Below are 25481 nucleotides of genomic sequence, written 5' to 3'. Positions count from 1 at the left end.
CCAGAAGTTTAGTTGAAATATATATATAACGTATTTTTTGGGCTACAAAATATTCGAATCCGCTACTTTTTAATCTAAACTTCTGGCAACACTGGATGAATATCCCAAGACACCAACACGGTTGACCGAAGAAATATATTCCCTTTCTCTCGCTGATCCGGGCCAAAACCTGTCCTAAATAATGACCCCACACCCTTACTTGAAATAGTTATACCTCGTTATTATAGTCTCTGCCGCGGGTCCAGACGAAAGGCTAGAGGAGTTCTTACTTTAGACAAACTACGCGTAATCGTGCGATTCGTCCATCACGATCCACGATAAGCAAGCCTTTCTGACTTCAAGTCGGTACTCTCGTATTAGTATGTGTAAGTGCTTTTCAGCCCGCATAATCTTGAAGCGTGGTAGCCTTGGCAAGAGTTTATTTCTTCTTCGACCGGTCCTGAACGGGTTAAACCAGTGGTTTCCAACTGGCGGCCCGGGGGTCGCATCCGGCCCGCAAAGCCTTTTTTGTGGGCCACAAACTAAAATATATTAGCTGTAATTTTTTGCTGACAATTTTCATAAAAAATCTGTATGGGTTTAAAATACTTTTCTCGTTAATAAAAACCTAATTTCTTCATTTCTGTGAAATTTATCATACCAACGGTGCAAAAAGAATTATTTTTCAGGCTTTGCATCCAAGAAAATATTTATTCAAATACAAAAATAATCGTATATGTTGCTCTTTTTTATTTCGTTTTTTTTTTTTTTTTTTTTTTTTTTTTTGTATTTTGTGAATATAATTTAGCATGTTGTGTATCAGAAATTGTCTCGAAGAAATTCTCCGATTTAACTTTTTGAAATCACTCATTTTGGACGAAAATATTTACACACACATAAGCTAATTTTAAATTTTAAATGTAAATATCTATTCTCTGGTGGTTGCAGCAGACAAACTTCAATTTTGTCATTGAAGATTTTGTGTGCTACTATGTAAGTTTTAATACCAACCTTTTTAAAGTTTTATATCTTAACAATTAGACATCTGTTGCACATTAATTGTTCAATACATTGGTGCAAATTAAAGTTTTTGTAACCCGAATTTTTTTATATGCAAGTAAATATTTTTGAAAATCCACTTCTTATTTTAATTTGTAATTCAATACTTTTGTTTTGTACAACTTGGTGAAAATCTGACAGTAATATTTAATGTTCCTTCAAACATAAAAGAGTCCTACATAAAATTTTGATAAAGTTACGGCCCGCCATTTGATTTGTGTTTTTAATTGTGGCCCCCGACCTCATGTAAGTTGGAAACCCCTGGGTTAATCTATACTGTTCAGAGTAGACATGCTCTGTCCCCCCCCCCCAAATGTTTTATAAATTATGTTTAATGCAATAACGTTTCTCCCTTCTTAAAAGTAAAGTTGTATTTTCCTCCAGTATCCATATTATGTTCACCCAACAAAAGCGAATTCCGACCAGACTAAAAAATTTAATACCACGGCAAAGATATAAAATTCAAAAAGTTTAACATCTAAAATTCAAATATTATTTAAAATTTATAAAAAATTTTCCCAAAAAATTGATTTTGACTTAAATAAAAAGAATTTGGTGACATATTAAAACGCAATAAGAGAAACAAAATAAACGAAAAGTGTTTCTGAAAATCTGTGCTATAGATTCAGAAAAAGAAACTAATTAAGAAAGATAATAAAATAAATGCGTTTTTTTTAGATAATAAAACAAATCTATAAGAATAAAAAGTAAATTTTTCTACAAGTACATAGCAGATGTTTGTTAGCAGATGACGTAAGAATGTTTAGGATATAAAATGCAAATTTGAGAGTGAAATCGGTTGCCATTTTGAGTACAAAAATCCATCTGAAGCTAGTTAGCAACTCAATGAAGATTGCAAACTCAAATTTGCCGGCCTTTAGCGTGGAAAGTCTTTTAAAATTTTTAAAATTCGTTAATAGATTTCCCAACCAATTAAAATTCATTAATAGATTTCCCAACACTGTTTTTATTTTAACTCTGAATTTCGATTAGCACATTTAAATTTAAAAATTTCTTAATGCAGTATTATTTTCTCTTTTTCACATTTATCAGTTTTTATATTTTCTTTGAAAAGTTCTTATTATTTCACATAATACTTGAACTTTTTAGTCAGTTTCCCTTTTTGTGATTCTAAAAATAACATTTTCGAACGAACCAATGCGAAAAATTCAATCTCTTATAACTGACTTGAAATAGATTTTTTTAAAAACTATTTTAAGCCATATTTTAACACTTAAAAATCTGTATTTAATACATATAGTTTCATAAAATGACCTTTCAATTTTTTATTCTGTTTCGTTTGAGAAATTTAGACTTAATATTAGAAAAAACAGATCTTTTCTTTTTTTTTCTTCAGTTTTTTCTTCATTTTAGGAATTCTAATTTCAAATCATGCATTTAAACTTTTTTAATTCATTGCGTAAAGTCAATTGCTACATAATTCATACAAATACTCTTAAGAATTTGGTTCAGTAAAACTATTCAACTACTAGCACGGTGAAGTACTTTGTACAACTAAAAATTCTTTTCACAACACTATAAAAATATTTAATTTATTTTCTTCGTATATACACGGAAACAGCTGGCGAAGAATTCTGCTAAACAACATTACAAGTTAAAAAAACATTTTGGCTAAAAAAAGAACGAATTCTAAAAAGAAACAAAATTAAAATAAAAATGCTGTTGCCAGCCATAAAAATTTTTAAAAAATAACTTAGCATAAATCAAAAGGGCAACTAGATCATACAAGCGCAGCTAGATCAAAAAGTGCAACCTAAGCGCTTGAAATAACACACGGCTTTCACAGATATTTTGAGTTTAAAATTAGCATTTATTATTATTATTTATTTATTTATTTTAGTTGAAGGAAATCGCAAAGAAGTTGAAGATCGTTTAAGAAACAGAGCTGTAGACGAGGCGAAGGGAAATCAGCTTAACGATGTAAGTTCAATAGATACTAATTATGTACATCCTATAAAAATACGTTCTATTTGAATTGTAAATAATCTAATCACACATTAAAATGAAGCGTGATAAAGTTTTCGAATGACTTTAGAAACGCATACTGAAATAACTCAAAAATGACCGATGAAGACCAAGGGTAAAAAACGATTTATATCCATTCTTCAAGTAAAATGATGATTGGATCAAAATCTGTTGCATTTTGAGGAATTATAAGTTTTGACAAATCAATAACGCGGAAAATCGATTCTCCCTTGAATTATTACATTTTAACACGTTGGCTACCGCACGCGTTCACAGTGAAATCTCCTTCAGGCCACGAGTACCGCTGTACGAAGCGTATTCTGCTAAGTATTCCTACCGATATTTTAATAATACTAGTCTCTGGTGGTCACAAGAATAATATCTCGCCCCGTTCGTTTTCATGGTATCACGTCTGTTTATTTGTGTCCGTTGCTTTGCATCTGTTTCTCATCTCGCCACTTTACACGATCAGTTTAAATCGTTGCCGATAAAAGAGGAGTATAATTTAAAATCTTTACCCTAATTCGTTGAAAGTTCGAAAAAGAAAAATGGAAAACTTATTTCTTAGTCAAATAGCAGTGAACAAGAAAGATTTTATGATGGTCACAATAATTTTCTTTATAAATCATTTTTGGTTCACTTTTATAACAATTCAATAGTTTTGTTACTTCCTGTGAAATATCTTTTCAAATACATACGAATATCTTTCGCAAATAGTCAAATAAGTGTCACCCCAATACTGGTGACGCGACCCGATCAGAAATTTTGCTGTCACCCGCATATATGGGTGACGCGGCAGTCAACGTGTTAAAGATGAGCAACTTTGGAGGGAACATCGTTACTGTCCACCTCTCATAGACAAGGTGAACAACGAAAAGCACCAAAGTCAACATTTTTGATGGTTTTCCATTGATGGACCAACATCATCGTGATGGTAACCATCAATAATTCCATCATGAACCATTATGTTTTTCAATAGTAACCAACATAAGTAAACATCACCCCAATGTAGGAATTCTGACTGATTTATGATGGTCCAACATAAGAATATCAACTTGAGTTGATGATTTGTTTATGTTGAACCATCACGAATTTATATCGTAGTATCTTAGAAATCAAATGTTGGAACGATCATGAAGAGCCATCCTCCTAAAGTAGGAATTCTGACTGATTTATGATGGTCCAACATTAGAATATCAACTTGAGTTGATGATTTGTTTATGTTGAACCATCACGAATTTATATCGTAGTATCTTAGAAATCAAATGTTGGAACGATCATGAACAGCCATCCTCCTAAAGTAGGAATTCTGACTGATTTATGATGGTCCAACATTAGAATATCAACTTGAGTTGATGATTTGTTTATGTTGAACCATCACGAATTTATATCGTAGTATCTTAGAAATCAAATGTTGGAACGATCATGAACAGCCATCCTCCTAAAGTAGGAATTCTGACTGATTTATGATGGTCCAACATTAGAATATCAACTTGAGTTGATGATTTGTTTATGTTGAACCATCACGAATTTATATCGTAGTATCTTAGAAATCAAATGTTGGAACGATCATGAACAGCCATCCTCCTAAAGTAGGAATTCTGACTGATTTATGATGGTCCAACATTAGAATATCAANAAGTTTCTGTACGATTTTAATAACAATGAAAAAAAAAACAGTGATTGACTGGTGTATGAATGAAGGTTTAATTAGTAATAGATATAAATGTCCTGTTTGTGGGTTACCACGGCGTTCCGGGCAAACAAGTATGGAGCCAAACATAAGTCGCCAATTTCGCCAAGGGGCACCCTCAAGTATATTTTTCCCAAACTATTCAACTACTAGCACGGTGAAGTACTTTGTACAACTAAAAATTCTTTTCACAACACTATAAAAATATTTAATTTATTTTCTTCGTATATACAGGGAAACAGCTGTCGAAGAATTCTGCTAAACAACATTACAAGTTAAAAAAACATTTTGGCTAAAAAAAAGAACGAATTCTAAAAAGAAACAGAATTAAAATAAAAATGCTGTTGCCAGCCATAAAAATTTTTGAAAAATAACTTAGCATAAATCAAAAGGGCAACTAGATCATACAAGCGCAGCTAGATCAAAAAGTGCAACTTAAGCGCTTGAAATAACACACGGCTTGCACAGATATTTTGAATTTAAAATTAGCATTTATTATTATTATTTATTTATTTATTTTAGTTGAAGGAAATCGCAAAGAAGTTGAAGATCGTTTAAGAAACAGAGCTGTAGACGAGGCGAAGGGAAATCAACTTAACGATGTAAGTTCAATAGATACTAATTATGCACATCCTATAAAAATACGTTTTATTTGAATTGAAATTAATCTAATCCTTACACATTAAAATGAAGCGTGATAAAGTTTTCGAATGACTTTAGAAACACATACTGAAATAACTCAAAAATGACCGATGACGACCAAAGGTAAAAAACGGTTTATGTCCATTTTTCGGAAAAATGACGATAGGATCAAAATCTGTTGCATTTTGAGGATTAATTAGTTTTGACAAATCAATAACCCGGAAAATCGATTCTCCCTTGAATTATTAAACTTTAACACGTTGTCTACCGCACGCGTTCACAGTGAAATCTCCTTCAGGCCACGAGTACTGCTGTACGAAGCGTATTCTGCTAAGTACTCCTACCGATATTTTAATAATGCGAGTCTCTGGTGGTCACAAGAATAATATATCGCTCCGTTTATTTCCATGGTATTATGCCTGTTTATTTGTGTCCGTTGCTTAGCAACTGTTGCTCTTCTCGCCACTTTACACGATCAATCTTTGACGAGTAAAGAGGAGTATAACTTAAAATCTTTACCCTAATTCGTTCAAATTTCGAAGGAAAAAAATGGAAAACTTATTTCTTAGTGAGTCAAATAGTCGTGAAGGCTTTTACGATGCTCACAACAATTTTCTTAGTAAATAATTTTTGTATTACGATTCAATAGTTTTATTACTTCCTGTGAAATATCTTTTCAGCTGCATACGAATATCCTTCGCAAGTAGTCAAATAAGTGTCACCCCAATACTGGTGACGCGACCTTAAGTATAAACTTTGCTGTCACCCGAATATGGGTGACGCTGCAGTCAGCGTGTTAAAGATGGAGGGAAAACGGTTACTGCTCCCCTCTCGTAGACAAAATGAACAACGAAAAGCACCTAAGTCAAAATTTTTGATAGTTTTCCATTGATGGACCAACATCATCGTGATGGTAACCATCAATAATTCCATCATGAACCATAATATTTTTCAATAGTAACCAATATAAGTAACCATCACCCCAATGTAGGAATTCGAACTGATTTATGATGGTCCAACATAAGAATAATGCGTTGATAGTTTGATAGTTTGCGTTGATACTTGCGTTGATAGTTTGTTTACATTGAACCATCACGAATTTCCACCGTAGTATCTTAGAAATCAAATGTTGGAACGATCATGAACAAGCACCATTCCCTGGGAAAACATCGTTTGCTTCCAGTGTGGCGCCGTGCTCCATCCCATCAGTGGTATGCTGAAAACCACCCTGGCCTATCATTAACATGCTGCGGCCCTCGGCTTTTCCAATCGGCCATGGCCAGATTTCGTAGTGGCCATCTCAAGTGTTCAAGGTTTCAAAATGGGGAGAAGACTTTCCAACCTTGTTCCTGCTCACAACCTGCTAGTCCTGCTCACCTTCTTTTTTGCCTTGATGCTTCTTTTAAGCTGCTGCTGGTTGATCGGGACTTTCTGCAGATATATGGGGAACTGAAGCGACGGGCTTTCTGGACCTGGTCCAGGCTTTCGTTCTCCAGGGGGATGTGTAACAACAACAGAACACAGCCATCCTCCTAATGTAGGAATTCGGATTGATTTATGATGGTCCAACATAAAAAAGACCAAATTGTTTTGATGGTATGTTCCTGAGAACCAACAAGAATTCTCATTGAATCATCATGGAAATGTACAGTTGGAACCATCCTGGATTGTTAGTCCATGAGAGTCAAACTTCTGTTGATGGTCAACGATCATAGCATTAAAGTAGCATTTTCCATCATGGAATGATGGAAAACCATGAAGGTATAATGAAAAATGTTGGATGATGGTGACCATCAAATGATGTTGGACTATCATGAATCGCACTGAAAGACGTGATAGTGAAGACGACGGGAAATTTACTGAGGAAACATATTGGAGAGGAATTTCGAGAAAAGAACGGTTCTTGTTCATCCCGATTTTCTATTTTTTTTCCTCAACATCAAAAATTGTAAAGTTTGTTTTGAAATTTTTGGGGGATATATAAAAACGGTTGTGATATTCATGTACATTTTTTTACGATTTCAATCGTTTGCTAGCTCCTGCACAATCTGAAAACTTTAAATTCGTGCATTCATTCTAAGTCGACATCGAAAATTACGACTTTCAAAACTTAAACTTTCTTTCATTTTTAGTAACTAGTAACCACAGTATTTTATGAATTTTAGAAATTTTATATTGAAATATCATTCAAATTTGTTGTAACCTGGTTGAACCATATTATGATATTTCTTAACCAGGATAACGTGATGCTGTTGTTCAACGTGAACGAAAAGGTAGTTCAAATTAACACCTTATAAAGGTTCTGGAAAATTTGCATTATATTAACCTTATGCACTCCAATGTCACCTCTGAGGTACAGGGTAACAAAAAAGTATAGGGATCACTTTTGTGGTTATCTACCACTAAAGCTTTAAAACCTTTTTACATATATAGCATACTGATCTGAAGCTCTGCTATTAGACTTTCAATTGCAATACTATTTCATAAAATCACAAAAATGCCTTTGAAGAAATTTGACAAAAAGCTAATTGGTCAAGTACAAGCATTTTTAGAACTTCGATGGAGCCACAGGATTATACAAACCCATTTTAAAAAGAAATGTATTGCGATTTCACTTAGCCATATCAGTCGCATCAATAATTCAAAACTCGGATCGATGCAAAATAATGCAAAACCAAAAAGAAGTGGACGGCCAAGCAAAATGAAGAAATCAGATTTGCAGAAGCTTGATAAGATGACATCAAAACCGGATCCACCAACACAGGCAAGCATGGCTAAAGCTCTTAACGTGAGTCAGCAAGTTGTAAGCTGTCAACGAAAACAAAAGTTGAAGAAAAAATGCCAAAAAAAACCTAAATGTCATCATTTAAGTGAGAGATCGGTGCAGATTAGCTTAGTGGGCAGAACAGGCGAGACTTGACACCATCAACCACGGTACCTCACCCCAAAAGCGTAATGGTTTGGATGGGCATATCTGCCCATGGTGCGACCAAACCTCGGTTTGTGAAACCTGGTGCCAAAATAAATTTTGAGTATTACATACAGAAGATATTAAAGCCCTTTCTTAAGGATGATTACTGCAGATTGCACCCCAATGGTGATACTGAGTTCCAAAAGAACTCTGCCCCATCGCATGCATCTAAGGTCACCCAGAAATTCCTAACAGATCAGCAAGTGCAATTCCTGAGACCAGAACAATGGATTCCAAACAGTCCTGATGCTGCACCATGCGACTATTTCCTATGGGGACATCTGAAAAACAAACTGAATAAGCGAAGAATTTCTACATTGAGAGGCCTTCAAAAAGCTATTAGAGAAGAGGTGAAGAAAATCCCCCAGGAAATAATTTTGCGGGCTTTAAAATCATGGCCGAAGCGTTGTAGACAAATCTATTAAGCCGGAGGTCGACATAATGAGAAGCATCGCTGAATTTAAGTAATAAATTTCGGAAATAAAAACATTCAAAAATGATCCCTATATTTTTTGTTACCCTGTAGACATCGAAAACTACCATTCTCAAACTTAAACATTTTAAATTTTTAGTAACTAGTAACCACAGTATTTTGTGAATTTTAGATATAGTATTATGTAAATACATATATTATAGTGCAAAAATATAGTATTATGTAATTATTAAAAACAAATTTTCATTACTATAACTTTAAAAATTGTTGAAAGACATTTCATTATTTCCAGGCTAAAGAAATGGTTTCGAAAATAAAAACCATGATCTCCGAAATACAGGAATATTGCATGGAGGAAATAATGGCTGGACCTGATCCGTTTTATACAACAACACGGAACGGATTTCAGATGACATTTTACAAGTAACTAATTCTATCCATGGATACTTACAATTTAGTAACTCTCTTTTTAGCTACTTTATTCTCATGTACTTCATTTAAAAAAAATAATAATAAAAACTGAACATGTAAAGTATTCTCGTAACAATCCATACTAACCCGGAAGATAATATTCCCTAGCTTCGAGACCAACAGAATGATGATGGCAATTCTCTCAATGCCACCTTTATTTGTTTGGGAGGCTGTATCCTTTTGTATAAAGCTGGTTGGGCTTCAAGCCGCCCTTATGAATTAAATCCTAACCCATATCACTGAACCGCAATGGCTCAGGGGATAGAGCATTCGCCTTTCAATGAGGTGAACCGGGTTCGAATCTCTGGGATGACTGGTCGGTACGAATCTGCATCCGGCTTGCACCGACCACAGTGCTGACGTGAAATATTCTCAGTGGTAGACGGATCATGGGTTAATGTCCCTTTGCCGTCAGGCTAACCGTGGGCCGTTCTCGTGGTCTTCCTCTCCATGTAAAGCAAATGCGGGTTAGTTCCATCACGAAGTCTTCCACGAAGGTAAATTTCTCCCAATACTTGATCTAGGAGTTCCCTTGTCTTCTGGATTGGGTTCAAAATGACAAGGCTACGGAGTTGACCATTAGTCGTAAACCCAAAACATTGAATCGGCTGTTCAACGACAGTTATAAAATAGCCCATATCATTGACAGATCCTTTGACCACTCAACCATCGCGGATCACTGTAATAAAAATAATTGAAGAAAAATTTAATTTCAATTTTTTTTTTGTAACTGAAATCCCTATCAGCAAAACAACTTTGGCTCTCATTGGACCAACATTCACAAATCTTGACTTAATAAGGGTTCAAAGCTCCCATATTTTTCCGATATGAGCCCTTTATAGAATTGTCCGATTCACCCCTTATTTTACTGCCACTTTATAGCCAATTCTTACCAATCTCTGATTCACAGGCTTACAAAATGCCTGAAATACTTACGAGATAGTTTGTCAATTACTAACCCATTTGTCGATGCCTTGATTCACCCGTTTATTAAACCTCTAGAACACTTACGGGTTAGTTCGTCAATTAATAATCCATTGATCGGTGAAGGGATTCACCCATTCGCTAAGAGACCTGTCGATTACTTACTCATTTGCTGTTGCATTGATTCCCCGTACGCTAATTTACTAAACTACCTGTGCACTAGTTTGTCAATTACAAACCCATTTCCAATGAAATCGACCCCAATTCACTAACTACTCACACCCACTAACTATTCCACATCCAGTGTAATAGTTAGAGGGAAACTTCAAATTACTTATACTTTGACTTGCTCACTTCCTACTCATTCTTTTATTCACAAAATACACCAAGAATCATTCGTAATAATGATTGCCATTGATCTTGACTCCAGTTCGAAACGAAGTAGTATAAAAAGTAATAAATGTAGTTTTAAAAAAAAGTGAACACGATTGATTAAACTGTTTTAACCCTTTGCGGTCGTATGTCTACTCTCAACCACCACACCAAATATGTTAGCCACAGCTTAATGTCAAACTACATCGATTGCGTCACTGTAAAGATTGTTCTGTATGTTCAAACAGAAAATTTAAGGACGCCAAACTAATTATTTTGTTGGCACATGCTCGGGAAAACCAGAGCTTCATATTAGTTGTTGTAGTTAATTTACGTCGCACTGCAGCTGCACAATGGGCTATTGGCGACGGTCTGGGAAACATCCCTGAGGATGATCCGAAGACAAGCCATCACAATTTTGATCCTCTGCAGAGGGGATGGCACCCCTGCTTCGGTAGCCCACCAACCTGCACGCGGAGTCGAGCACTTTACGGTAGAACAGTTTAACGAGGACCAATACCGCACACCCTCTGTCCCTACCCAGTCTGATCCAAGGCTTCATATTGGAGACTGCTTTGAAAGCAGTTGTAAAGAACTATAAAATATAATTTTTACATAAAATTAAAACATATTATTGTGTTGCATATATCTAAAGTTTAAAAAAGAATTCTTGCATATTTGTTCGTTCAACGAAAATTAATTCAGATCAGCATGACACCCACATTTAAACTTAAGACGAGTTATTACTTACAACGTCAAAACAAAACATTTCACTTTATTTAAAAAAAGTGTATTCAATTTTTAAAAAAATAAATTTTTAAGACCATGGTAGATTAGAACTAACCTGTTTTCGAATAATTTTCAGAGACTTTGCTACGAATTTATCGAACGAAAATATACAGCAAGGGGACTCTTCAATCACTTTACCTAATATATGCAAAACTCTTGACCAAAATGATTGTGATGATAATCAACTCATAGTCGGAATACAAGTAAGAGATTTTTTTTCAATTTTTAATACTTGAAATCATAATCATGGAGTGCGATTGTTCCTGTTTTTCAGTGGCGCCATCTATGGCCAGGAATCAGAGCTTTCGTATTCAGAGCTTTCGTTTTAAAATTTTACTACTCCTAATCTCTCATGTTTTGCTTGTTTATTGTTTTCTGTACTGTTTATGTTTCCTGTTTGTTCTTCCGGTATGTACAGTGCGCAAAATAATAAGACCACCCTCAATAACTTTTAATCAACTGATCGGATCATCACGTTTTAGAACTCAATCTTAATGGTTCAAGGGGGTGACTTAAGATATGTAAATTATGTAGAGCAGACGATATTTTAAGTTAAGAAATCAGACACAAAAACGTACTTTCTCCTAATAAACATACCTTTTTTGACAGATTCGGATTTCAGAACCCCAAAATGTAGGGGATAGCCAGAATCTGGTCCAACGTTTGGGTCGATTAATGTTGCTTATTTTGCTACATATCGAGAAATTGTAAATTTTTTGCTCACAATTGTAAAATTCGTTTATTTAATTATTATTCCGTGCGAAAAATAAATTTTAGTATATATTTATTACTTCTATTATTTCATTTAATAATGCTCAGAAAAATTGAAAGCAAGTTAATTGTATGGTATAAAATGTTTTGCATAATTTTAAAATTTGTAATTTCAATTGGCAGAATACAAAGTTTGAACCGAATCGGTTGAATAGTTCCTGAGCAATTGAAATGTAATGAAGTCGAATATTATCAAAAGTTACTCAGGGTGGTCCGTTTTTTTTTCTTCCTTTTCTTTTTTTCTTCTTTTTAGCGCACTGCAGTGACATGATATGAAGTACTATTTATAAAATAAAGAAACCCTTAATTAAGTTTTATTCAAACAAGACAATCTTTTTAATTTGTTTCTATATTGAAGAAATGAAGGATAAATGAACTAAGTGGCATTTTTGTGAATTTGAGTAACTTAACTTTAAAAATGTATGCGTTGATAATTGAAATAAATATTATGCTTCGCCGTTAAGTCTTTACCACATGCTTCGAATCGGCGCTGTCTATAAAATCCTAATAGTTATTTAAACTGTTCACATCATATAGTTCACTGGGTTAACAGTTTAATGGCCTGCCAAAAAAAAGGAAAAAGGGTTCACTGGGTTAACAGTTTAATATCCTGCCAAAAAAAAAGGAAAAAGGGTTCACTGTTCCCGTTTAAATATCGTGCCAAAATCATTCTAAATTTGTTACTGATCTTTTGTTCTCAAATGTATTTGGAACTTTGTTTCTCAAAACACTCAAATATTATCATTAGTATATCTTCATTCACCCTCTGAAGAATCAAAAAATTCATTGGTTCGACAAAATGAATCAATGTTTGGATAGAAAACCGTATAAATCTCAGCACAAGTGGCAGTCACTGGTATAAAGTCACAATTTGACTTAAAGGTACCTTTTGCCAATTTATTTTTATGCCTAAGCTCAAAAACACTCTATCTTATAATGTTACTGGTAGTGTTTACAATAAGACTCATACTATTTGCCATTTAGTGTGTAAATAAAGGGTTTACCAAGGATACGTGTCTACTCTTCGTTGCTAAATATACTTGGAACTTTATTGTTCGCAATATTGACGTTTAAATATTGAAATTTTCTAAATTTGTCACTGACTTTTTGCTTCCAAATGTATTTGGAATCTTCTTTCACTCAAACATTATCACTTAGTATACCTTCATCCACCCTCTAAAGAATCAAAAATTTATTGATTCGAAAAAATGAATCAATGTTGCGTGGATAGAAAACTGTATAAAGCTCAGCTCAGTTGGCGTTCACTGGTAAAAATTCACCATTTGATTCCCAGATTACTATTTCCGTTTTGTTTTTACGCCTAAGCTTTAAAAACACGCAGTCTTATATTGCAATTGGAAGTGTTCACTATAAGACTTGTGATTGTGAGTAATACCATTTAGTGTGTAAATCCATATAACCTCAGCTGAAGGCATAAAAAATTAAAAACAACACTCAAGACAGTGTAATATTTACGTCGTTATATTACTTTTTTGAAATGGATTATTTTTTAGAATTTGTGAAATACAGAAAAATCTTATGAATGGTAAAATTACATACAAATTTAAATACAAATTACAATAATAAAACTTGTTAGAATATCAGGCTTATCCACACATCGCCTCTTAAACTTAACCAAACCAGAGGGATTCCTTTCCGGTTTTAGAATCTTGTTCTTGTTTACACTCAGTTCCCCACCACAAATTACAGTAATAAAACTTGTTAGAATATCAAGCTCATCCACACAGCGTCTCTTAAACTTTGAATGTTGTTATTACATGTTGTTAGACTCATATCCCCATCCATAGTCAAATAAAACTGGAAAACTCCCCAGGAGAAATCTAATTTTTTTTAAATGTCACTTAAAACATTTTATCACTAAGCTGCTTGAATATTCTATTGCAGGCTGTTCGTTGGACCCAACCTCTAGAATCGCACAGTGAAAACTCAGCCATTTTGAATGAAAAATCTAACGTCATTCAGATCGACATCACATCTCGAGAAGGGAATTCAACTATACCAGTCAACAATACCGGAGATCCTTTCATCATTTGTATCCCCGTTTCGAAAGACAACGATCCAAACAATGGCATGGAATTCATCGTACCACGGTTTTCCAGCAACGAGGATATATTCGTATACCACACGGTGTTTGTGGATTCCTCTGGAGTAGGAGTCACCGTCAATCTAAAACCAGATAACAACAGTGAATCGTTAATTGTTATATACAAATACGGTGATTACCCGTCTTTGCACGACTATGATGGACTTACAAGACTTGACGATATTCCGATTGTAGATGGTAATTTAATTTTTATGATCACATTTTCATAATATAGATAAAAATTTATCCAAAGCCATTAGGATCCTTAAGAGTTAGTTTAAATTTCAACTTAATTATAATACACTAATGGAAAAAATTTCTAACACAAAAAGGAAATATTGTAGAGCAATGAAATTTTGGCAATGCGTTTGTCTGAGTGACATATTTAATTGATCAAAGTTTCTAGATCACAGATTAAGAGAAAAATCCTTTCAAATGTGAAATACTGGTACATTAATAACTGGTGTAACCACCCGAATTTTTAATGCAAGCCTGCATGGTGTTATACAGATGCCGTATGTAATTTTGTGGGATGGAGTTTCATGCCTGTTGCACTTGGTCAGTCAATACGGGGTTAGCTAATGCTAGTTGTGGAGGACGCTGAAGTTGTCGTCCAACGATGTCCCATACGTGCTCGATTGGTGAAAGATCTGGTGATCTAGCATGAACAAGCATCTGGTGATCTAGGATGAACGTAATATGAAAAAAAGAAAAACCTTCTCTTTTGAAGGAGGAAAATCACTGTCTCAAAACAGAATTTGTAAAGCCGGCCAGATGGCGGAGCAAATAGCAAAGCTATTGATTGCGGTTTTGAATCCCGCTCGGAGCATAGATGCCTCTCTATCTGTAGTTGTTCTCTGTTGTGACCCATCCTATGAACTGTCTGTGGCAGTTTAGCAAGGGTAAAGTTGCTCACCGTCGTGACTCATGTCACCCACCGAGGAGCACCACTTCCGGTATCTTCGGTGGTGAAAAAATTAAACAAACAGTAGAAACTAAAACAGCAAACTAGAAAAAAAATCGTAAAGAAATAGTTTTCAGTCTAAAAGTTTACTGAATTAAGTAAAAAGAATTAAAGATCAGCATAGTTCTTTTGCTGTAGCGACTGAGAATAGTAGACATACGATCGCAAAGGGTTGATATCAGCCAATTTAAATATCGGGCACCTGTCATGCACTACCCTAAAAATTGACCTCGACTACACCTCTCTTAACCCTACAACCGACAAAAATCAATTTCTGTTTAAATGTGCTGTTGATATCATTTTTGCCCTAATTTATGCAAGGGCACAAGAAATTCTACCCAAAAAGCAAATAGACTAATAGGAACACAAAAAGGGGAAAGAAAATCACTGTAGTTTGTCTAAAGGAAGAACTCCCCTATCCATGAAGTCTAAGGTCGTCTGCTTCTATGGAAACAAGAAATTACGCATTTCAAAAGGGGGAGTTTTTTCTCTCTCCTGATTCCCATTCTCTTGCCGACCCGAGCAAAGCTTGTCTTAAATAATAGCCCAGCACCCCCACTTAAAATAGTTAAACCTCGTAACCATAGTCACCGCTATTACTCCAGGTGAATAGCAAGGGCAATTGTTTACATAGACAAACTGTAAATAACTTCGGGGTCACACGAAGGTCGTAGAAACCTCCTAGAGGACTGAACTCAACAAGTTCAGCTTAAAAACTTCTACTTGATAGATATCAGAAGCGCAGATTCCACAGACTGCTGAATACTCAGTTATTTCAAATCAGGTGAAAGTGCTAAATCTCTTTATTTAGTATTCCGTATGTACATACTGCTTAGCGGAGTTATTACAGAACAGGTTCTGTTTTCTACAAATCTTGAGCATAATGTACTACATAAATAAGCGTGCTGGATGCTACTTTCTAAATCTATCTAATGTTAGCAATTTCATTTGTTTTAGGTATACATTCCCTATTTATTGGATCAGACGTAATCAAAGAGAGTGGAAAAAACTTAACAGTTGGAATCGGTCAAATATCTAATACAACTGATGTGAAGGTTGTTTTTGAAAATCCAGAAGAACATAACCTAACGGAAGCAAACATGACAAATCAATTTTCCTCTAATTACTCCATCAAAGTTGCTACAACTGGGTGTTACTATTTTAGCGATTTGGAAGAAAGATGGAGTACAAATGGATGCCAAGTATAAAACAATTAACTGTCGGGTGTTCTAAAAAGAACTAACTGTTTGAAAAAACAATTAAAGAAAATCAGAAGGAGATGTAAATGTATTGTTTGCTACTTAAGAAACCAAATCATCTCCCGAATATTCAGAATTAGTTACCATAATTTTAGGGGATATTTCCGTACCGTGATCTGTCACGCCAACTACAATCCCCAAGATGCCAAATAGATATTAAAGTTGCGAATTTCTTTTTAAAAAAAAACATTTATGTATTTGCTAGGGTGGCTAGTAGTTATACCTTTCGAGTTGGTCCCTTTTTGTGATGTTTTTTTTTTTTTTTTTTTTTTTTTTTTTTNTATTTGAAGAGTATTCTATTTGCTAAGACTGGGCAATTAATCTGCCACAAAAATCACAATATTGAAATCTTCCCACAGATGCTGAAGACTAGCTGGGAAAAAACCTGATTTTTTTTTAATAATTACCATTCGCAGCAACAACGTGACCTTACATGAAAATAAAATTTACCGGCGTTCCGAAAATATTTCAGACAGAATGGTCTAACATACAGCAGAAAACATGGTTTTAGGGAGCATTCTTACTGCATGTCATTCGCACCTAAATGCGATTCACGCATGCTTAAACTGTTCTTAAATCTCTAAACTTTCATATACGCGTCTATGGTAATCGATTGCAGTGTGAATGGCCGCTTGTGGTTTTCATTCAGTAGCGCCATCTGTTAACAAGCTTTGATAATTGTATTTATATTTATAAATTCGTTGTGAAAATCTAGTTTCCTACAAACAATACATTAGTAGCCCTTTTTTAATTGTTTTTTCAAATCGTTGACCGTTTCAGGGATACTCTTTTAATATTTACTAAATTAGAAATATATTTTGAGTGTTTGTTTAATTTTTTTTCTCATTTTAGGTTGTCAGTAGCCTTTCTACTGTAACTTGCTGTGCGTGCAACCATCTGACTTCCTTTGGAAGTGGATTTTTCATTGCACCAAATAAGATTGATTTCAGTTATGTATTTTCACACGCTGGTTTTTCAAACAATGTCACAATATATGCCACGATTATAGTTATTTTCTCTTCGTTTATTTTGTTCTTGATATTTGCCAGATGGAAAGACAGAAAAGATTTGGAAAAGGTAATCGTATGTTCCTCATCGTTTTGATATCATTGATATTTTAAACAAAAATACTTGATAATTAGCATTAAAAATTTATCCGTCACTGTACCTTAAAAATATATACTCTTAAGTAAGAAAATACATGATTTTAAAGAGTAAATGCTTCTGCACTGAAATCAATTGAAGGGACAAATGTTGTTTTGCAATAAATAAAAAAAGCAAAGCAAATAAAACCAAACTTGTCCAATACAGCAGCTGACCAATCATAGAAAAACATGCCTAATTTAAATATCGCCTATATCAGCTACACATTCTTCGCTTCGACATCGTCCTTAGGCAACCCATACGTCACCAACTGACATCGCAGACCACAGCAATCATTGAATATTCTACAATTTGAGGTATTCGTCCAAAAACTGAAACCTGTTTTGAAGGGCGTTATCGTCCCTAAAGATGAAATTTGGTCAATATGCTCTACAGAAAAATCTTACATGTGAAGCAAAGATACTCCGTTTGTAACGTTGCATCGGTTAACGCTTTAAACGACCATTTTTTTAGTAATATTAAGTTAAAATATTTTTTGGATTCAGATTGATTTATAAACATTTTAAACTTTTCTTGTGGAAAAGTGAGTTGGATTTTTAAAATTTCAACAACTGTGAAGAATCGGCCGTAAACTTATAGGCTTACACAAAACCGAATTTATAAATTCTGTGTTTTATAGTTACGAATAAACTCGATGAGAAATAGCCGATTGAACTACAGCATAACGCACCTGAAAAAATTGGTTCAAGAACTAGCCTCTCTTCCTGACCCCACACTAACTTTCACTGTTACCCATATTTATGAAAATAAGTCCTTTATTATTATTATTATTATTATTATTATTATCATTATCATATTTGCTGAAGCTATCAGCAGGTAAGTGATTAAGAAAATTAATGAATTTGGTTTTTCTTAAATGAAAGTATTTGGTAAAAATTAATCGATTATGTAGATTTACCACGCCCTTATAAACCATTAAATTACAAGATGAGGCCATTAAAATTGAAAACTAACCTAATAACCCCTGATAATATTATCCGAATTCCGTTCCTATTTCTTATTTTTCGAAGAGACCTCTATCACTCTATGTCTATACCTCTATAATGTACTTCAGAACAACTTTAAAGTCCTCGTTTAGAAAGGTTTTTAATTATTACTTTCTTAATGTCTTACTCTTAGCTATTAGTTTGCGAGATCAATCTAATGATTCCTGAACATATTGTTCAAATTGCATACACCCATAAAATACACTTCGAAGTAACCTCTACTTGTTGAAATGCGTTTCTCTACTGAGCTGTAAAATTCCTCGAAACAACTTTTAAAGTTCTCGTGTCAGTCATCAATTTCGGTGTCGACAATATATTTATGTCTTCGACATCTTTAAATCGACTGCCTTATTCGGATTTCCTAGTGGCCATTTCCGAAGATTTAGATCTTATAGGGTCCTAAATCGACTGCCTTATCCGGATTTCCTAGTGTCCATTTCCAAAGACTTAGATTTCATAGGGTCCTAAATCGACTGCCTTATCCGGCTTTCCTAGTGGCTATTTCCGAAGACTTAGATCTTATAGGGTCCTAAATCGACTGCCTTATCCAGATTTCCTAGTGGCCATTTCCGAAGACTTAGATTTTATAGGGTCCTAAATCGACTGCCTTATCCGACTTTCCTAGTGGCCATTTTCGAAGACTTAGATTTCATAGGGTCCTAAGGTTTTTTTTCGTTCTGAAGTAGCTGAAGAAGCTCCCCTGGACAGCATTTTGGGCTGCTTGCAATTCACCCCCGATGACCTAAATACAGATCTTATAAATGATTCTGGACTTTTTACATGTTTATAATCTTATAGAACTAGTCTAGCTGTTGTTAGACATGGGATATCAAACAACAGCAAAAACATTTAAATCTTGTTCGTTTTTCCAAGAGATTTTTCGGAAGAGTAAAGTTATCTTTACAGCCTGTTGAAACCAAAAAATTAGTTAACAAAATGTAAAGAAATCGAAGTCATGCAGGAAATCACAACGTCATATTTGAAGAGTATTCTATACCAGGACTTCAAAAGTCGAGTCCAAAATTTTAGTCATTGAGTGCAGACTTCTGCAAGAATTATAGAAGTATTGCCTCCACACAGTTAAATGGCAAAGCGAGACGGCTCAATGCTTCACCTGGTGTAAAACTGTATATATAACGCTCCTATTTCGAGGTAAATGGAAAAAGATAATTACGGAGTGCTAATTTACAATCCAGCAGCCTTTAACGACTCGGTCTCTTTGGAGATTTTCCCCTTAGCTGTAGTTGTTTCTAATTATTTCTATCAAGCTTTTATTTCTTTTAAAATTTGTTATCTAAACTGTAAAAAGGTCATCAAGTTTTTTGTTTATTTAACAAAATGTCAAACCCAAGGGCGAGACGTTAAAAGTCTTTAGATTGGAAAATCGAGCCCGGGGTGAACCTCGTCCTACTCTGGAACATTTATTCAGGGTGTCTATAATTCAATGTAAATCAATGATGCACTTCAATTGTTCAATTAAATATCTTCTCTCTTGTACCATTTTCAAAATTGAAAAACTAACTTCACAGTTTTTCCTCAGGTGGCGCTGTGATCTGTAGCCTTTTGTCACACATAGCAACTTTACTAAACTTGGGCACGCGTGTTTTCTTTTATTTATTAAGTCATAAAAGTTAAGAATTATATTAAATAAAAAGTATTGCATGAGATTTCCTAATAAAAAGAATAAATTTTCGAATTTTTTTTCCAGCTAGGTGCTACTCCATTATCTGACAATGAAGTTGGGGATAAATACATATATGAAATTCTTGTGTACACAGGCAATCAAAGAAATTCGGGGACAAAATCTAATGTCAGTAGTGAATTCGTAAGAAAAACAATAAACAGTCTGTGTCTATGATATTTAAATCTAATAAAAATTTATTTTAGGTATTCTTCTTGGTGTCTGGAGATGATGATGAAACATCAGTTCGGCATCTCTCTGATGATAAAAGACCTGTTCTTCAAAAAGGATCCATTGACGTTTTTGTAATGGCGACACCAAGGTAATTAAAAATTCACGAACGTTTTAAATGTATTATTTGCATTACATAAAATGCTTAAGCGTGTTTGTGGATGTGGTCACAAAACCAATGAAATTTCTTTCCTCATGTTGGCAACGAAAAGCTATACAAACTGAGTTATACGCTGAGCAGAAATGAAAGGTTTAGGCGAACAGATCATAGAAACAAACTGTGCTAGATTTTTGTTTTGATTATGCTTATTAGCTTACTCAAGACCTTTGAACGGATTTTTCCTATTTGGATCAGTTCTGAATTAGCATGACCATTTAAAAAATAATGTAAGACAAATGTCGAGAACGGGATTGCTAAATTGTCATGGTTTAAACTAGTGTTGCCAATAAAAAATATAGAATATAACATTAGTCTTATACTAACTTGAAACATACCACTGTTTGAAACAAACTTTATAAAAATCAGTTGTTGCGTTGGTAATTGATAATAAAGAGATTTTGCAGGGAGTTTATCTTATATTAACCGTAATGTTAACCATATTTTCTACCCCTCAGTGACAGTTTTGCGCATGCCTATGAAGCTCAAATAGCGTTTACGTTAACGTTCGGGGGAACATAACTATTTGCAAAAGCCATCTAATTATTCTTTAGAAACCCATCATGGAGTGAGTTTTAAGATTTGCTTTATATGGAACTGATTTAACTTCCTTTATCGTCAAAACTTTAATGAAAATGCTAGAGTTATGTTAAGAGTTAAAAAAACGGAATCATATAAAGGACTCGACAGTAATAAAAGAAATGAAGGGAAATAAATAAATTTTGAAGGAAAAAAAGCCTGTGGGATTCTAAGACTATACTGTGGCAATGTTTAAATTACTTCTTATTTATGTATTTGATAATACAGTCTAGGCTCTTTAGTACGACACTTTATTATAGCGACCCTTTCATTATAAAGACTTCTGCATAAAGTCCCGTTTGTTATTCCATTAACGCAATGTTGTTTTAATGTCCATTAGAACGCCTACACTAAATTGTTCATTCCAATATAGCGACCGATATGTATCATTTGAGTTATAAAAAGTTTCGAAAATATTAGCTGAACCATATTATTTGCCTTAATTACCTTGATGTATGTTATTTATCGAAAATAGTCTCGAGCCAGTATATTATTTTTTTAATATATCTTCACGCATGAGGTATTGTTTTTAAGTATATCATACAAAAAAAAAGTTCCGTTATCTCTATTTTTCTGTTTGTTAATAATTCATATTAAAGTTCAGCATTGCTTTTTTAATGATCAAGTATTTTTTGAAACATGATATAGTTTACCGGTAGTTTTGTATACTCACCAAATAAGATTATAACGTCCGTTTTTCAGTAGAGCACCGAAATCAAGCATCACTGGTAGTGGTCAGTAAGTGGGTGGTTGACCACTTTAATCAGATTAAGTGAATGAGGGTGCACGGTATAGGTCCTCGTTAAACTGTTCTACCTTAAAGTGCTCGACTTCGCACACAGGTCGTGGGGCTACTAAAGTGGAGAAGCCATCCACTCTGCAAAGGATCAAAATTGTGATAGCATGTCTTCGGATCATTCTCAGGGATGTTCCCCAGATCGTCGCCAATAGCCCATTGTGAAGTCCTAGAGCGCCGTAAATAAAGTACTTACCTATCCTTTAACAGTGGTCTTTCCAACTTGTGATTTCTGACTCAACGTTCTACTTACTCGAACCTCGTTGCTTCAAATTTATAGTCTGGTATGCGGCCTCATCGGACTTCACAAAATAAAATTTCAATATAATAGAAAATTGACGAGTTTAACTTAAAACCTGAGGACACTCCATCTTGCATTGAACGAAGGCTTGTTCAGGAGAGAAAAATGAGTTTTACAAAAATGAATTACCTAGTTTTTCGGGTCCTGTACTGGACTGATCGTAAAGACACGGTTCTCAGTAGAACACCGAAGTCAAGCATCACTAGTTGCGGTCAGTAAGTGGCGTGACCATTTTGATCAGCTTACGTGGTATCGGTCCTCATTAAACTGTAATACCGTATAGTGCTCGTCGGGCTACCGAAGCAGAGGAGCCATCCCCTCTGCAGAGGATCAAAATTGTGATGGCATATCTTCGGATCATCCTCCGGAATGTCCTCCAGACCGCCGCCAATAACCCATTGTACACTTCTAGTGCGCCGTAAATAAAATACCTACCTATCTTTACCCCATCGTTTTATGGTGGGTCGACTGTATTTGAATTTAAAGATGAAGAGATATTGAAGGAAATATGAGATTGCTCTTTTTAAGAATGCTTATTTTTTTTGCAGATCCCTGGGACAGTTAAACTATCTGAGAATATGGCATGATAACACTGGGACAGGAAAATGGTCATCGTGGTTCTGTCGATACATTATATTCAGAGATGTCCAGACTGGACTAAAGTATGAATTCATAATTAACAAATGGCTTGCTGTTGAGTACGATGATGGAATGGTAATCTTAATCGTTTTTAAATTCTTTGCCTCGTATATCAAAGTAATATTCAGAGCGCAAAGTAAAAGATGGAACACCCTGAATAGAAATTGCTCCTAATGGTCGGATTTTCACGCATCAGGACTCAATCGTTGCAGTGCCTGACCTCAAATATGCATAGTTGATTTCTGTATACGAGACTTTAAGTTATGAAATCAGACAAAAAAAATGTACTTTCTCTGAATAAACATACTTTTTTCCGATGAATTCCGATTTTTGACCCTCAAATTATGAGGGGTGAAGCCGCTATCTGAGAAATATTTCATTCATCTTTTCAAGGTATAGCTCGTTCACCAGGAGTTGGCACTTGTCTCCGCCTTCATCACGTGGTATGCGACGATGCTATTTCGCAGTTTTTGGGAGAAGGCTGCGAGCAATTCTGAATAAGTGTGCTATTTGGCGATCGTATGGCAAAAATATTTATTTCGTAAACTTCATCTACATTTTTTTAACATTAAATATTTCTCATTTTCGATGATATTTCGTTCCATTTTTATGATATTTCTCTCTTTTGTGTGAATAGTTTGTCATTTTTGAGACATTTTGCTCGGAAAATAGCAGTTTTTAAATTTAAAATATATTTATTTAGCTAGAGAAGCGAAAGGTATAATAGCAGATGATAAAGCGAAGTAAGTGACTGAAAAAGAGGTCGCCGTTTGTGTTTGTCGCGCATGAAGGGTTGTCTCAGTTTCAAGCTCGGAGATACTTCTCTTCTTACTTGCGCGCTGAAATGAACTCTGCGTCCGAGGAGGTGGAGCCAGGTGCCAACTACTGGTGAACGAACTATACCAATAGTTTGTTCAGGAGAACGACCAAAAGTTTGAACTTCTCAATCATAATTTTACTTTTTGTCTATTTCACCATACCTCGAAAAAATTTTAAACAAATCGAAAAACCTTTGCTCACATGTATAAAAATTCTTTTATCCGAGGATAATTTCATGCAAAGAATAGCATTTAATTATTATTATTAATATTATTTTTCTTACATTTTATAAGATAAAAGGGAAAAGTTTGAATTATAAGGTATACAATTTTTTAACTTCATTTTAAAAAATGCAATTTCACTTGATAAGCTACAATATTAGAATACAGGTATTCAAAAAATCAAGTTTTTAATATACGTTCTATTTGACCGTTTGTACTGAAATTTTGTATTTTGACAACCATTTGAATTTACATTCATTAAAATGACGTAAGTTTTATGAATTGAAAACGAAAAATATTAAGAAAAGGAAAAATATCGTAGCACATTCCTGTACAACTGAAAAGAGGAGGAGAGGAAAGGGAGAATGGCCAAAGGCATGGAATCGGTCTTCTCCCCAGATGGCGTATTCGAGCGTTGCAATCGCCTATATTTCTTAAGCGAATAAAAAAAAATTTGCTCACAATTAAAAAACTTATTTAATCAAATCCTCTAAAAGATATATGTAAATTACTATTTGTTATCGTTTAATATATAATTTATAATGGTCTGAAAAGTTTTGAGTTGAAAGGTGCACAAATAGTTGCAACATTTTTATCTATGCAATTTTGAATAACGAAATAAAAACTTTGAAGTAAATCGGTCGAATAGCTCTTGAGCAGCGAACATGTAAAAATATGACATTTTGAAACTTTTTAACTTGTAACGCTTGGTGTAATTGCTTTATAATTTTTTGCTTTTCTCAGATTGATCGTTTGATACCAGTTTCTGGCAAAGAACAAGTGACGGAGTTTTCCAGTCTATTTTCAACAGCGTCTCAGCGAAACTTGGCCGATAATCACCTGTGGTTATCAATATTTCTGAGGCCGACCCGCAGTCGATTCACGAGGGTGCAGCGAGTGTGTTGTTGCACTGCTGTATTATGCTTGTCCATGCTGACGAATGCCATGTACTATGAGAGGACCTCTGCCAAACCTGATCAAGGTGGATTCAAATTCGGTCCGTTATCCTTGAGTCCCGAACAGGTAATATTCCTACGGGTGGTGTTTCCCACACTAGCCCTGCAAACTCTTGACTGCCTATAAATCCGGGTTACTGCTTTTGGTGTGTTTTGAAGCCTTTTCGTGGCTCATAACGCGATCGTTGTGTTTTAAGATTAGTATTTCCTATGTACGTGCATTAAATTATTCCTACGGATGGTGTTTTCCACACTAGAGAGCGCTGCAAACTCATGACAGCTTATACTTCCGGGTTACTGTCTTTGGTGTGTTTTGAAGCCTTTTCGTGGCTCATAACGTGATCATTGTGTTTTAAGATTTTCTTGAGTTGTATTTCCTATGTACGTGTACTAAATTAATCCTTGAGTCCCGAACAGGTAATATTCCTACGGATGGTGTTTCCCACACTAGAGAGGGCTGCAATCTCTTGACTGCCTATACTTCCGGGTTATTTCTTTTGGTGTGTTTTGAAGCCTTTTCGTAGCTCACAACGT

General features: G+C 34.6%; 1 protein-coding gene across 1 annotated transcript in view; it reads left to right on the top strand.

Moving 5' to 3' along the window:
- The window catches only part of LOC107436988 (location of vulva defective 1-like), a 91683-nt gene that overhangs the window by 46090 nt on the left and 20112 nt on the right, over nt 1-25481 (top strand). Inside the window, exons 20-29 of the mRNA XM_071187150.1 lie at nt 2900-2979; nt 9056-9186; nt 11396-11522; nt 13996-14392; nt 16116-16360; nt 17270-17494; nt 20276-20377; nt 20455-20570; nt 22861-23026; nt 24736-25014. Coding sequence (XP_071043251.1) covers nt 2900-2979; nt 9056-9186; nt 11396-11522; nt 13996-14392; nt 16116-16360; nt 17270-17494; nt 20276-20377; nt 20455-20570; nt 22861-23026; nt 24736-25014 — 1868 coding nt within the window. The remainder of the gene's footprint in view (nt 1-2899; nt 2980-9055; nt 9187-11395; nt 11523-13995; nt 14393-16115; nt 16361-17269; nt 17495-20275; nt 20378-20454; nt 20571-22860; nt 23027-24735; nt 25015-25481) is intronic.

Source organism: Parasteatoda tepidariorum, chromosome 10 (assembly GCF_043381705.1).
Source record: "Parasteatoda tepidariorum isolate YZ-2023 chromosome 10, CAS_Ptep_4.0, whole genome shotgun sequence".
NCBI classification, from domain to species: Eukaryota; Metazoa; Arthropoda; class Arachnida; order Araneae; family Theridiidae; genus Parasteatoda; species Parasteatoda tepidariorum.
Note: the sequence above shows the minus strand (reverse complement) of the source record. Positions and strands in the feature narration are given on the sequence as shown.